Source organism: Rhipicephalus sanguineus, unplaced genomic scaffold (genome assembly GCF_013339695.2).
Source record: "Rhipicephalus sanguineus isolate Rsan-2018 unplaced genomic scaffold, BIME_Rsan_1.4 Seq4304, whole genome shotgun sequence".
Lineage (NCBI taxonomy): Eukaryota > Metazoa > Arthropoda > Arachnida > Ixodida > Ixodidae > Rhipicephalus > Rhipicephalus sanguineus.
In genome coordinates, this window is record NW_023615237.1 from 595204 (window position 1) to 610419 (window position 15216).

The following is a 15216-nucleotide window of genomic DNA, read 5'->3' on the forward strand; positions in this document are numbered from 1 at the left end:
AAAATATTTTATGCGTGTTCTCCGACTCCGGTATGTGGATAGCGTTGACACTGCATGTAAAGGAAACGAAGAAAATCCCTTTTGCGATGTCTCGAAATCGTGTCAGTACTCCTTTAAGCTTGCTGACGACTGGACATTGGATTTGCCTAGTCTTCGTGCTTGCGGCTTCGAGCGCATTTGTAGCTTTGCTTATTCTTGCGTTTTGGCTTTTGTTTTGCATAAAAGAACGGCTCTATGCGAGTCAAATTGGTGAAGTGGGACTGCTGAACGTTTTTTTAATAAGTACCAGTTTTAGAAGTCCACAACACCTACGAAGCCGAAAGAACGAAGCTTGGGCAAATCCATGGACTACCCATCGTTCCCATGCCGACTGAAGTACCATGAGTTGGGACTTCCAGAGACACTAGCGCCAGATTTCTATATATAGTGTGTTCTTATTAAACTACAAATATATGGCGGCCGGTACACCGTCGAAGACACATTACGCATGCACGCTTGTCTGTATAAGAGCTTGTCTATGCGTTGTGCGCTGAGCATTCATACCTTGCACGTGACGTCATAGACTCAGATTCTTAACGTACTGGTACATGAAGGCTTGGATGATGTCATGGCAGCATAACCTCGTGGATGTTAACGAGCGTTCATGTAATAACGACGGCCCTGGAGCGTTTTCTGGCCTCTGTGCACGAACAACTGAAAAAACTAGCATACTCTAAAGCTTCTGGGACATGATGGTTTAGAATTATTTAAAAATTTTGTATACAGCGCTGCTGTTAACCTTAACGTTAACATCGCAGGCTTTGCGTCCCACCATGTTGGTACTCCAATCTGACAGCTGCAGTGACGTCAGTGACGTCTTGACATCTGCACAAACGTGTTCGCAGATGTCAAGAAATAGACCGGCTGAAAGCCAACGCAAAATCTGTCGGTTTTTCGTGCTTAGCGCTTACTGTTTCTTATGTGTATCTGGTCAAACTGAGTCGCGCTGGGCCGACTCGAAGGCGATACTTTTCCTATTTCTTTTCAGCCGATTGTATTGATAACACCCCCGCCCTCCCCTTCCCACCCTTGAAAGCTTTCTGCTCCTCGCGTGTTTCTGCAGTGCCTGCGGGATCGGCCCACCTCTGACCAAGCGACGATGGTATACGATGACGTCATCATATGTCACGTTGTGCGACGTCATAATGGCGTCACGAGCTTTGGCAATCTGTGACATCATGGCGACGTCACATGGCGACGTAATATCATGATCATGATTTTTTCTCATCGCTTCGTGTTGGCGCCGACGGCTACTATTCGCGTATGATGAGGCATTTAAGGCGTTAGCCGTGCCAACTTGCCCAATCTGCCATTCTCGTTAGCTCGTGTGAGGCATTTCTGTCAGGTTGGTAGCTCGAAAAGAAAAAAAAAAGTATGTACACGCGGCGAAGAAAAAAAAATAGAATTGGCGATTGCGCTATAACTGAAAGCTCTCGCAAAACCGTTGGGGACAGTTAGACGGGCCACGCGCAATTCTTTTCGTCACCGTGTTTTTTGCGTGATTCGTTACCTTATGGCTTTGAAAAGGTTTTTATAAATGTTGTGTAAGCCGTGCTTTGGGGAAGCCTTGGCGATTACCTGAGGCCCATAACTTTACGCTTGCTGTACGCATATATGTTTGCGTACTGGAAGTCGCGTTCGCGCGTTACGTTGGGTATTTTTTCGCGCGCTATGTAGCAGCGGTCTCGAACAGGCGGCCCTCGGCTTCACACGGAAGGAAGCTTCGTGACTTCGCTAAATAGTACTCGCATGCTTTTCTCGCCTATTGTAATTAATAGCGCTGTGTTCGGGTAAGCTACGGAGACGGGCCTGGTCTCGAGTTTTTTTCTTTTCGTGAGGCAGCCCATCTAGTCACTATGAATGGAAACATCATCGTGGAATGAAAACTATATTTAAGAATCGGCGTCTAGATTTTAGTCATTGTGGAAATCAATATCAGTACACTCTAGTGAAGGCTAGCCGTGCGTTAAAAGAAAACGCGAACGTGCTCAAGGTCACGACGCGCGCGTGACGTTATCTTTCCCCTGTGCGATCCCTCGCTGCTTAGATTCCAACGCGTTCGTCGGGACGAGAATAGAGAGACAAATCTCTAACTCCACTCGTGCTTGACGGATTCTAAATGTTTTTGCGGTGGTCGATTCGTGAGGCAATACACTCCTTCAGTAAAGCCATTCTATGATTACTAGAAAATGTCTTGCGGCGCCCCTTTAAGATTGGCAAGAATTAGGGATAAGTGTTAATGGAGAGTATCTCAGTAACCTGCGATTCGCTGATGACATAGCATTGATGAGTAACGCGGGAGACGAATTACAGCTCATGATTACTGAACTGGATACGGAAAGTGGAAGAGTAGGTCTGAAAATTAATATGCAGAAAACTAAAGTGATGTACCACAGTCTCGGAAGAGAACAGCGCTTTGCGATAGGTGGCGAGACACTGGAAGTTGTAAAGGAGTACGTCTACTTAGGACAGGTAGTAACCGCGAAGCCGAACCATGAGAGTGAAATAACTAGAAGAATAAGGATGGGATGGGGCTCATTCGGCAAGCATTATCAAATCATGAATGGTAATCTACCACTATCCCTCAAGAAGAAGGTATATAACAGCTGCATCTTACCGGTACTTACCTACGGAGCAGAAACCTGGAGACTTACAAAGAGGGTTCAACTTAAATTGAGGACGACGCAGCGAGCGATAGAAAGGAAAATGATAGGTGTAACCTTAAGAGACAGGAAGAGAGCAGAGTGGGTCAGGGAACAAACGGGTGTTAAGGACATCATAGTTGAAATCAAGAAGAAGAAATGGATATGGGCCGGGCACGTAGCAAGTCGGCAGGATAACCGGTGGTCAGTAAGGGTAACTGACTGGATTCCAAGAGATGGCAAACGCGTGAGGGGGAGACAGAAAATTAGGTGGGTAGATGAGATAAAGATGTTTGTAGGTATAACGTGGCAGCAGAAAGCGCAGGACCGGGTTGATTGGCGGAACATGGGAGAGGCCTTTGCCCTGCAGTGGGTGTCGACAGGCTGATGATGATGATGATAATTTAGGGACAAGAAGAGAGCAGAGGGGGTCGGAAAAAACAAGGGCTGGAGCGTAGGCAAGGTAAGCGCTTTTAACGCGATAGCGTTAGAGAGCTCGTGTCGCAGAAATTCCGGTGTTGGCGATGGGTGACGGCGTCGCTTATGAGCGAAAAATCATCCGTGAGCGAAAAATCGAGAAAGATGCAAATAAAATAATAGTAAAAATCTGCGGTCCCATTGGGGATCGAACCCGGGCCGTTTGCGTGGCACGCTGGTGTTCTAACACAAAGCTATGATGTTACTTGCAGCTGCTTCGGAAAAAAACACTACATAAGTGGCATGTAGTGGAAGGAGTCTCCTTAACGCATTTTGTTCGGTAGGTGCCACGACGAAAATGAGACCATTCGGCGATTTGTAGGCGCATTGGCGAGGCCATCAAACTACGTTTTTTGTGCGAAGCCATGCTTCGAAAAAGTCGGTATAGACACCCATCGCCGCTAAAAACCATGCTAAAACACGCACACACACACACACACACACAAAATTACAAACAGCTCCAAAATGGACAACTATGTCCATCTAGCGGAAAACATATCAAACAAACAGCAAGCATTATGGCCTTCGTGATGGCAAGCGCGCCGCGCGTCAGCCATCTCGGAGGCCATGCGACCACAGCAGAGGAAAGCGTATCCCCGGAGTCGGGGCTCTCCCGGTTTGGCGCGAAACCGGATCTGACGTTACCATAGGGAGGTACTCCCTGCCCCTAGACAGGTACTGTTGTAGCTAGGGAAAGATCCGACGATTCCTCGGCCTTGTCCCCAGCCTTTACTTGCCTATGTTCTACTCGGTACCCTCACCGCAGTCGCCGGCTTTGTTTGAGTTATGCCTTCTTTGGGCGGTGTAGTGATAGGCGACAGCCAGGTTAAATTCATGTGCAGGAATTGCCTTCACTTGAAAACATCCGTCGAGACCTGCACATTTAGTTTTGGTGGTTTTGACGCTGTGCGAATGGCTGAGGCCGTCTCTGCGATGCACTTTCAGCGCGTAGACTGTCGTTTTGTACGTTGGTGGTAACGACGTTTGCAGTGCCAACGCGGACCCTCAAGATATATGCGACAATATAGGGGTACGTATTCTGAAATTGTGAGATGCTTGGCATCAGTCACTGAAGGTTGTATTTTCTTTACATTTTAGAAGTTAGTTCTGCAACTGCAGCACGATGTGGCCCCCGTGGTGTATACGTCTTCAAAGTGCTGCCACGTTGCTCCAGCTCTGAAGACGCCGATGCAGAGCGCCAGATCAAGAAAACGCGCTTGCTGAACCGCAAGCTGACGGCTACGCTGAAACGCCTGCCGTGTGTTCGAATCTTGAACGCCGAGGTAAGTTTACGCTGACATACTGGTGCGCGCCGCTGAAGGAAATGCCGTACCGTCGTGGTCGGCGCGCAGCTTTTTTTTAAGAACTTTTTAGCCGCGCTAGTTGCTCATTGCTTGCGGTAAAGTGATGCGGTAGAGGTCTTGCGGGTTAAAGTACTGACATGCCGACCACGACGGTATGGCATATCCGTATTGCTGCACGGTAAACCTGCACTGCCAACAGACCCGATTAAAGCGGTATGTAGATGCGTACCGTCCGCATCGCATTCTAACGAATGTTAAAACTTAGTTGTAAGTGCTCCTAGCAATTTTCTCCCGTGTATATGCGTTCATCTGAAATACCTGACTGTTGTTATTGACAAGGCGTTCACACGATGTTGAGATTCAGGGAAAATACCGAAATGAAGGTGGCAGTGCACGTTAAGCAAATACAGTGAAAACGTGCACACCTTTTAATGATCTTGCATGTGGCCATTATACACAGTGGAAAACAAGCCCTTGAAATTTAATGCCCTTTCTTTAAGACTGTGACATACATGGACAGTGAGGATGCTTTTCAGTATTCAGATTTAGCGGAGTGAGGCAACGTCGTGCCATTTCTGGTAGAGGCATTTGAGAATACATGGCTTGCATGTGCCGTCACATGAGCTGGCTCGTATGTTAGAGACAATGTTGATAAACCATTCCAATGTCCGTGGAATGGTTCATCAACAATGGCAGTGGTAGTGACACAAACATCCTAGCCTTTCTCACCGAAGGCCACTAATAGAGTAAGACAGTGTTTTCAAGGCATGGGAAAAGAAATGTTTGACTGAAACATCAGTATGTGGTGATACCAAATTCAGAAAACCGCCAGTGTCTGCATCTTCTCAGTGACAACCAACTCACTATGACGTTGTTAGGTAACTTTTGTTACCCTTGAATAAATGAAAGCCCACAGGTCACTGCTATCTCGATCTGTTTCAGTGGACGAATGAAAACCTGTCGACGAAATGGGTTCATGTATGTGAGGTACCTTTTGAAAAGGCAACAATTAAAATTAACGTTTCAGAACCACTATAGGCCCCTTGTTCACAATAAAGAATGCGAAAAGGGTGATTATTTATGGCCTAGGTGCCAGTGGGTGCTGGTGTATATCCTGGGTAGGTCAACACATGTACAGCTAAAGTAAGTTGCACACATACCACATTTGAGATCAGATGTATAGAGATTTTCTTCATTGCGATTAGAGCAGTGGTGTCCAAATTAATCGCTTGGTTAGTAATGAATAATTATCCACCAGTGTTTGAGCATGTCTTGCCTTTCTCAAGGCACTTTTTATGGTGTTTTGTTGTTTGTTTGAACTTTTCGTTCCACTAATGTAGGATGTGTCACAGTTCACGCATTTTGTGGGTAACCTCCTGGAAACTATTTGTCGAAGGAGCACTTTGATTCTTTGGGAGGACAAACGGGAACAGCAAAAGTATGTGGGCATCCCATGGTGCAGGGAATAAGCGAGTCACTTGCAAGATTTTTTTACACTAATTGTGTGAGAATTTCCCAGATGCCAAAAAACTAGGTAACATGACAGCTCACACATGTTAAAGACCTCTTGGAGCAATAAAAGTTACCAGGGGTAATCTACAAAATTCCACGCATGAACTTTTATACGACTTATATCAGTGAGACTAGAAACCTCAAACGAAGTTCATCGTCAACAAACAGTGCAGCAGTGTACAATAGACAAAGAAGGGAACGGTTGTCTTTGTTCCCTTCTTTGTCTGTTGTCCACTCCTACACTTTTTGTTGAAGATGGATTAGCAACTAGCCCAATCTCAAAGCTTGCCTCAGATGAAGGATTCAACACCAATATTCACACTCGTTCGGAGCTTTGGCAATTTTAGAGCCCTGTAAAAGCCGTTTATTCATCAATAGAGAGCCATTGGGTCTTTCCCAATATGCCTTACAAGTTTGCCATTGAAAGTTCTGTCTATGTTAATGCAACAGCTTAAACATAATAATTCTAAGTTAGAAACACAGACAACTGGCTAGAACGTGCTATCATATCCTAGTGGAAATGGAAGGACCGTAAATTATAGTGATAGAATCTAGCACACTTTTTGCAGTTTCAACAGGATTTGCATTTTTAAAATGTGTTGCAATGTTGCAAAAACCGGTTTGTTGTGCAGCCTGGTCGACAGGCCTTCATACTGTGCAAAGGAGCCATTCGGATTGCTGTACAGTCTTCTGTTCTTTACATGCACCATAATTCGTGCTTGATATTACAATCTATATTATTAGGCATCCCCACTTTATTCTATGCTTTTTATAAGGCAAAAGGAGTGATTGCTGAGAGGCGGCTTTGCCATCACTGTGACTAAGGGAACTGGCAACCTGTGTCAAGCCGTGGTGCTTATGCGCAGCGCATATACATGCTGAGTGCACAAACACGAACCACAGCAACAGGGGCTTTATGAGCACAATGTTGCTTTCTTATAGATAAGGCCTTGCTCGTTTGCTGGCGTATTATTGCTATTGTGCTAAACTACCACTGTTTACAATGTGTTGTGTGTATGACTGAATTGGTGCGTAAAATTGTTATAAAAATTTCGAGCCATTCCATTTTGTGAAGGCAGGTTACCAGTGAAGCTGTCTAGCACATAACACAAAAATATGAACAAATGTATGAACTCGTTTCTTGTTATGATTGGTGGTAAATGTGATGAAAGGTACACACACACACACTTGTTGTCTTGATCGGTGGGTCATTATTTTTTGGTCATGGTGATGACGACGGCCTTATTGTTGCTATGATGCGCAATGATCAGCTTGGTTACAACCTTGCACATGTTCTTAGCCAGAGTCTCATCTATGCCTGTCTGGTGGTGAGAGGTGCGGTTTGTACAAATTGTGTCGCACAGGAAGCCAAAGCATTCTAACACAAATTGCATAACTACGGTGGTTTGTTTTTGTGTTTTATATTTTTTCAAATTAGAGGGTAAAAATTGGGTGCTATTTTTCAAGCTGATAATTTGAGAGAAATCACATTTTTCGTGGAACCATCATTGAACTGCATGTTTATGGGGGGGTTTAGTTTAGAAATGCTACATGAAATACATTTACACAAATTGATAAGTCAAAAGGACAGTAAAGAGTCTTGATAACATCTAGGAAAAGACACATTTAATTCACAAAAAGCTGATCACCGATTTTTTACGCGTCCTTGTTAACGTACATTGCCATTTGCATGTGCAGCATGTTGGTCTTCATTCGAGAGCTGTCTCACCTTTGGATGTTCAGAGGCATCCACTTCCACCTTGAGCACCGCACCGTGCAGCCAACGCTCCGCGGGGCGTCTCTCGCGGGCGGCTGGGGCACGCAAGCGCAGTGACAACTGTAGGTGGTGCCTTCGCCGCGTCGTCTGCTAAAGCGCAGCGGCTCCGCCCAATCGCGCTTGCTCTTCGATGAAGGTAACTTAATCTCATGGAAATCGAGAAGCGCAGTGACTGCGCCTCGTTCCGCACTGCTTTTTCTCCTACTGTTTTCTTTTTCTGCATGCGATCTTAAAAGTAATAAACCTTGGCCCGTGCGTGAGTGAGATCGCCAAGCCGGGCTGGCACTCCCGCAACTAAGCTACTCAGATGCTTTGTGCCGTACAGTTAGAATAGTCCCGCTACTCACACGGTTGTTTTCATCAGCTGAAAGTTTGGCGACACAAAGTCGACAATAAAAAAAATATAAGTTTGCGCTGTGAATTGAAGGCTCACGGAAAACTTTCTGCTTCGTGCTAAAGTTTTGAGCCAAGAAATGTATAAAGCGATACGCGGTGCTTTGGGTCACCTAGCAATAAAAAGGGAGTCAAGCTTTATTCAGCGCCTGCTTACAGAAGTAATCATTTGTCAGCGGCGCTTCTTTGGTGAACTGATTGCGTGATATGAGTTCAGCTGAAAACTCTATTAGGATGCTTCTTCATTTTTCTGCATGAATGGTACGAATAAGCATGGTTGCACATGAGTAGCAAATTAGGGCGGCGTATTGGCGAGTTAAATTCGCTAGCGCATGAAGGCAGCAGTGCTGATAACACCTGAATGTAATGTAACTTCTCTGAAATTGGCAAATTGCTCACATCTTTTTGTTTTCAGGCGAGTAACAATCCAAACTTTCGCACATTTAAAGCTGTTATGTCAGACCTTACCATGCATTTATCGCCAATTTTGCGGCGCCTAGCTTTGAAGCTGATCAAAAACATTTGCGTGAGCAGCGGGAACATTCTGGCTACTGGGCTCAAAGGAGCTGAGTTGCTTAGTTGTAGGAGTTCAAGCGCGGCTGTGAAAGTTTACTCATGCACGGACCGAGGTTTATTGGTTGTGAGATCGCATCCAGAAATGAAAGAAAACACTAGCAGCAAAAGCTAGACGGAACAAGGTGCAGTCGCTTCGCTTCTTCTGAACCGTGCCGGATGCTGGATTTGCATGCGCAAAGCAAGTACAATTCGGCAGAACTGCCGCGCTTTAGCAGACGACGCGGCGAAGGCTCCGCCTAGAGCTGTCACTGCGCATACGCGCTAGTTACCCAAGCAACCAAGAGAGGCGCTCCGCGGAGTGCTGGCCGCACGGTGCGGTGTTCAAGGTGGAAGTGGACGACTCTGTACCTCGGCTGAAAGAACCCTCTCAACATCACAGCTTTCATTAGCTATAGTCGGGTACAACTTTAGAAGGCAGCGGCATTTTCCCCTCAAAGGCGGATGCATACGAGCCTCCACCAATAGGCGCGCACTTCAGGTGACGTCATGAGCCGGACGGCCGGTGACCCCGCCGACGGAGAACATGCCTAACATGCCTAGCGGGACTATTTCTTTAGTCGCGGAGGCAATTGGCTGCTGCGCTTCGGTCATCTGGGCGGGGCCTCTCCTGTCTTCTAAAGTTGTACCCCACTATAGGCACAGCAATGTCATTGCAGCATTTGCTGGCCTCGGGTAGTGAGCAGCAGAGTCATGCCAATATTCAGTGAGTTCAGCAGCTGGTTAGTGTGGATTGCTTCCAGCAAGTACTGGTTGCACTTGTGAAGTGAATTCATGTTTTTAGTCTCTAAAATGAAGGTAGGTCAGTTGTTATGAAATGACTATCTCAGCAGACAAGAGTCTCTTGCAATGGATTCAATACTGCTTGCAATTTACATAACGTTAGGTGGTTTTCACCTTTGTTTGAGACGTTCCGTTTAACAGTGCAGTACCATTCTGTGGAGAGTTTTGTGCAAAACTCCACGCAGCATCTTTTCACTAATGTGGTGCTGCTGTTGGGTTACGTAGACAAAGCGGGTTTTACCAGTCATTGTTGAAAGCTCGCCGACCATCTGCGGATGATGGAGGATTTTAGCAAGTTTTGAAGGCGTCCGGACGGTTGCTTGCATCTGTGTGCGAGAGCAGACAATGCAGCACTGCATGTGTCACAACTTTGTGGGTGCACTTGTTCTAGCTTCCTACACGGTGATGTCGGTGTCCAACTTGTCGCCCAGAAACCGAAACCGAAAGTCGTTCATACAAATAAGGCGATGTGAAATAGTTTCGAGAGAATACATGAATTTGGGAGTGTGTCTCATGCTTCCTAGATCAATAAGAAATGTTTGCAACAAAGAATGCACAAGCCACAAATTTGATGGCACCACCCCTTTAAGTGGTTGTGTGTGAACTTGACGTCAATTTGGACACTTTGGTGGCTTTGTAACTCCTATCTAACAAAAATAATGCAACATGTTTTTAGAGATTAAGTTAGAGCACGTGCTTGGCTTTAATTCTGGGGAGTTTAAAGAAAATTGAACATGGCCTTTTTTTTTAAACTGAATTTCGAAGTATTTTATTTTTAGAGAAGTTTCTTACCATATGCATTTATGGTTTGCGTCTGACACCATCCTCTGCAATCATACTTAGCACAATGGTTAACCTAATGCGTGGCAAATCTCTGGAAAATTTGGGAAATTTCGAGTATTATAGACGCGGAGTGAAAAAATCTGAAATTAGAGCATTATTGATCAATGGGTGCCGTATTTGCAACTTCTTTTGCATAAGTTATGGGCAACAGAACTGCAACATAACATTTTATAAATGCACGTTACTCACAGTAAGCCAAGAAAAATTGACTCGCAGCTGCAATAATTTCTTTGTAGGATCTCGTCAAAATCGTATTTTCGGGAAATTCGCGAAAAGCAGTTCTGCTGAGTGAAGACTTCCGTCCAAATCTTTTTGACTTAGGCAAATTTTTTTTTTCGCAAAACTAACATTGGTTTCGTGGCCTTAGGGACTCATACAGCAAAATATTTTATTTTTTTTCAGCGAAATTAAAGGGGTCCACAGACATGCACCGATGTTATCTGAATACACTCTATCTGCTACAAAGTAGTAATCTTCATGTTTGCTCATGGAATCTTTATGAAATCGGTTTGCCCTACCTGCACGCTGTGGCACATAGGCTATACATAGGCGCCCCACTGATGCTTTTTTTAGTGTGAGCAATGGGGCCATAGTGGTCCTGAAGCATCAATTTTATGTACTTTTAAAACATTTGAGGCGCGTTCTAATATGTTAATCTGGTACCTTCCCCATCTGACAAGTTTTTATCAGACTTTTGACTATGTAGTGAAGTGTACATCACAGGCTTGCTGTGTCAAAATTCTTCTATTATCCGCACCAGGCTCTTCTCTAACACTGTTGTCTTTCACATATGAACATTGGATGCTTGCACGTGTTCTCCATGTATGGCAGGCTGAAATATTCATATTTATTTTCGTTGGCTGCTGCTTCCTTGCGTTAGTGTCAAAGCAGTTGGGGCATTATACAAATGTGCAGGCAACCATTAATTGAATCTGAAATGCATGTGCCGTATTTACTCGAATCTAAGCTGATGTTTTTTTATGAAACACAATGTGCGAAAGTGGGGGGTTGGCTTAGATTCGAGTACCATGATTGTTTTTTTTTTTTTCTGGCCTTGCGAATTTCGAGTGTCGGCCTAGATTCGAGTAAGTACGGTACATATTCTAGTACTGTCACTATAGCTTCAGTGGTGGTTGGTCAGCTTTCAGTAGTGATTCATCGTAATGGTGGATGCAGGGTGTCGGAACGAAATGTTTTTCGTTTCGGTTTTAGTTTCGTTCCACCGAAAAAAGTTCCGTTTCTGTTCCGGAACTAAAAAAATAATGTTTTGTAACAGTTCTTATTTTTATGCAAAAATTTGAAGGTAAAGTAACGATAAAAACATAGGATTTGTTGTAAACTTGCGCTCCTCTTAAGAACGTGGGACGGGTAAAACACGTTCTTCCCGCATTCTTCAGAGGAGCGCAAGTAACTGTACGACGAATTGCTACAGACTAGCGCGAGCTATGTGGGGTGTCGTGGCTGTGGCTGGCCCAGAAACCTGTCAGGGAGGAGACCAAGACAAACCAGCAACCATCTTTACTCCGCCGAGTCTCGGCCACAACTGCGAGCTGCGAGCGTGCCATCGTTCGTTTTCTTCTTCTACGGACGACGCGCTTGCAGCCGCCGCTTTTATACTTGTCTATACGCTTCTATACACTTATAGGAAGGAAGAACCAGAGGTCAGCAACAGGAAAGAGCAGGCAACCACAAACGGTGGCAGCAAGGCGGGCTGCCACGACGACTGCTAACCCGAAAATGGATGCGGAGCCCCCAGTTGCCACGGACAACACTGGGACCTTGGTTACGTGGTGGACGAACCGTGCCGACGTGTGGTCGTGCATGCCACGTGCTGTCCGCTGTGGCCAAGGATAGCGGCTACTGCGCCCTCCTCCCCAGTTTCACCGGAGGGGAGGGGGCAGTATACAAGCGGTGGCTGCGAGCGTGCTGGCCGTAGAAGAAGAGAATGATGAGCGATGGTGCGCTCGCAGCTCGCACTCAGCAGCCACTGGCAGCGGGCAGTTGCGGCCGAGGCTCGGCAGAGTAAAGATGATTGCTGGTCTGTCTTGGTCTCGTCCCTGAGGGGCTTCTGGGCCAGCCACACAAAACCCCAAAACTAGCACCCTTCCAATTTACTGTATTTAAATTTCTCAAAAGTGAATTACGAATTTTCTGAGCAGGTTCTATGTTTTGTGTCAAGGGAGTAAGCATTTTCTCAGAAGCAGCCCGTCATCGAGGGTGCAAGACCGCTGTTCTGATAAAACAAACTTCAGCACCGAGAATGCCCTCTCCACACTAGTGTGACTGGCACACGAAAGTCCACTTGCATTAATATAAACAGCTCTGGTTGCCACTCTTTTCATTTTTCATAAAATTTGAACATCTTTACTTTGGAATTCTTGCATGAGATAAGCGCTAACACTATACCCTGACATATGTATTATTGCTCACGTTGCATGACCTCGGTTGTTCCAGGTCACCAAGTTTTCCCGGGAACTGAAAACTGATAAAAAATATTTCGGTTTCACTCTGGAACGAAATAATAGATAACGTTTGTTATTTTCGTTCCGGCCAAAAATATGTTTTTGTTTTTGGTTTTAGTTCCGTTCCGACACACGGGGTGGATGGCTATGTAATTTCAAGCTGTGATATTGGTGCAAGCCACATATACAGGGGCAATGCAAACATTCAAAGGAGCGTGTATTGATTTCAAAAGTTCCGGCTGAGCCCCTTCTAGCAGTGAAAAATTTTCACATTGCAGCATACTAGCAACACGTTATGTTGCCAAATTTTTCCATTATCTTATGAAACTGTAGGCTGTGGTCCCATGTTGTTCACTTCCCTTTCTTTTTGTTTAGTGACTTCAGTTGATCTGCAAGTTCTTTCTTGTCTCAATGCATCACATTTTTCCTAATTGCACTAATTTTTTTTGTTCCTACAGCATCGGTTTCTCAATTCCTCGAAAGAGCCACGACGTGCGTTCTTAGCAATTGATGGGTACCATGTGCACAGAGGCCAAGGGATCGATCAGCTGGCCAAAATCATCGTCAGTTCTCTTGCCCGTGACTTCGGACCTGGAGTGAAGTCACATGCACACAGCGAGCTGGGTATCTGCTACAGGCTGCTGAAGTGCAGCCACTGCAACACAAAAGGCCACGAAGTCCTGCGAGTGCAGCAAATTCCTTCGCCTACCTTCCCAACATAAACCAAGACTGCTTTAGATCATCTTATGTGTAAAGCAGCAACACAAAAACAAGACATGAAAGGAGGAATACAATTGAACAGGCCAACCACTGCACTTGCAATTAGCTTATTTTGAAGGGAAAAAAAGGAGGGGGTAATACACGTATGCACAAGTGCACAACATTCAAATTTTTTTTAAGCACCGTTATGAGCAAAAGTCATTGTTGCATGTGGTGCACTTGTGGGTATGTACTATATACATATTTTTTAAAAGAATAAACTAGTGGCAAGTTCAACAGTTGTCCTGTTGAATCATATTAATCCTCTTGTGTCTTTTTTTCTGTGCGCTGCTTTACATGTTCAGATGCTCTGTCACCAATTCACCCGACTTTCAACCTTACTGAAACTTGGCAAATGCTGCCTGCCATGAAACGGCCCTTTTCAGGGCCACCCATGTGTTGTCCGGCTGGTTGCGAATGCTCCCAACTGTTACCCAGATAGCCTCCTTGAAACTTGAGAGGAGTTGTGCGGCGCATGTTGACTCTGCTGGCTGTATATTACTTTTGTATAATTAAGATTGTGCCACAGGGTCTTTCAATTGAAAGTAATACATATAGCACGACCTTGCATTAATTATCTTTCACAAATGCTAATCACTACTCGAACAAATCGAGAACGTTTCTGTATTGCAGCAAATAAATGTAGAAATTGCATATGTCATCACACCTTTATTGCCCAAAAAATTGCATTTATTGCACATTCATCAAGCAAGTGACCTATGCAGGACACTATCTCTGCAAGCTCAGATGTGCACGCGCAGGCCTTGCATTTATGGCTTTGCTATCTCGGCAGCCCTCTGTTCTATTGCTACCTGTGAATGTGCCAAGCAGATTGGTCTGAACGGCATCACAAGTAGCTAAACACATTTTAGAGCGCAATGAACTGGGCTAGTTGGTACTACTTCATTATGTCACAGTGCGAGGAAAGAAGCCAAGGCACACAGTGCTGTGTCCCAGCTTTTTCCTCGTTCTGGGAGCACTGGAACAATGAACGTTTGAGAACATTCACTTGGAGCTCCTACCATCACATTTGGCTACATGCTCCAAGCCCAGCTCGTCCAGACATGATTCAAGGCATCACAGTTGTGTTCGCATACATCATCTGTGTAGAGAACAAGTTATTTTGAATTGAAAAATGGCCATCCACCTGTTTTGTACAAGGCTACCAGGAAATCCACACTGATTTCTCAGAAAGGAAGACAAAAAATTCGTACTGTTCCTGGGCTCAAGCCTGGAACCAACACCTTTCCAGGGCTGTTTCTCTACAACTGAGATAGCCAGTAGGCTAGCAATGGGCAGTGTAAGGGCCAATTAGTTGAAAAGTCAAAGCACACAGAATGTGGCAAATGGGTCCTGTGGAAACGTGCAGCAGCTTTTAGCAGAAGATTCTGCGTTAATATCCATTTATGAAAATCAAACTTGAAAGAAAAAACATTACTTGCAGCTGGTTATAAGCTACTTATACCTACTGTGCTTTCCACAGAACTCATTTGTCATATTCAGTGTCCATGCGCTTCAAACTGAATTTGCCCTCGCACTTTGATTACTAGCATACTGGTTAGCTTAAATGGTAGAGCGACCACCCCGAAAAAAAGTCGTTCACGAGTTCAAACTGTGGACCATGTCAAATTTTTCGCCAACTAAAATGCTGT

General features: G+C 45.0%; 1 protein-coding gene across 1 annotated transcript; it reads left to right on the top strand.

The window, feature by feature from the left end:
- Window positions 1-3947: 3947 nt before the first annotated feature.
- LOC125756668 (uncharacterized) lies at window positions 3948-13544 on the top strand. The gene is made up of 3 exons (XM_049411567.1): window positions 3948-4188; window positions 4257-4441; window positions 13264-13544. The coding sequence occupies exons 1-3, from the start codon at window positions 4173-4175 to the stop codon at window positions 13525-13527; spliced, it is 465 nt and encodes a 154-aa protein (XP_049267524.1). The 5' UTR covers window positions 3948-4172; the 3' UTR covers window positions 13528-13544.
- The last annotated feature ends 1672 nt before the right edge of the window (window positions 13545-15216 follow it).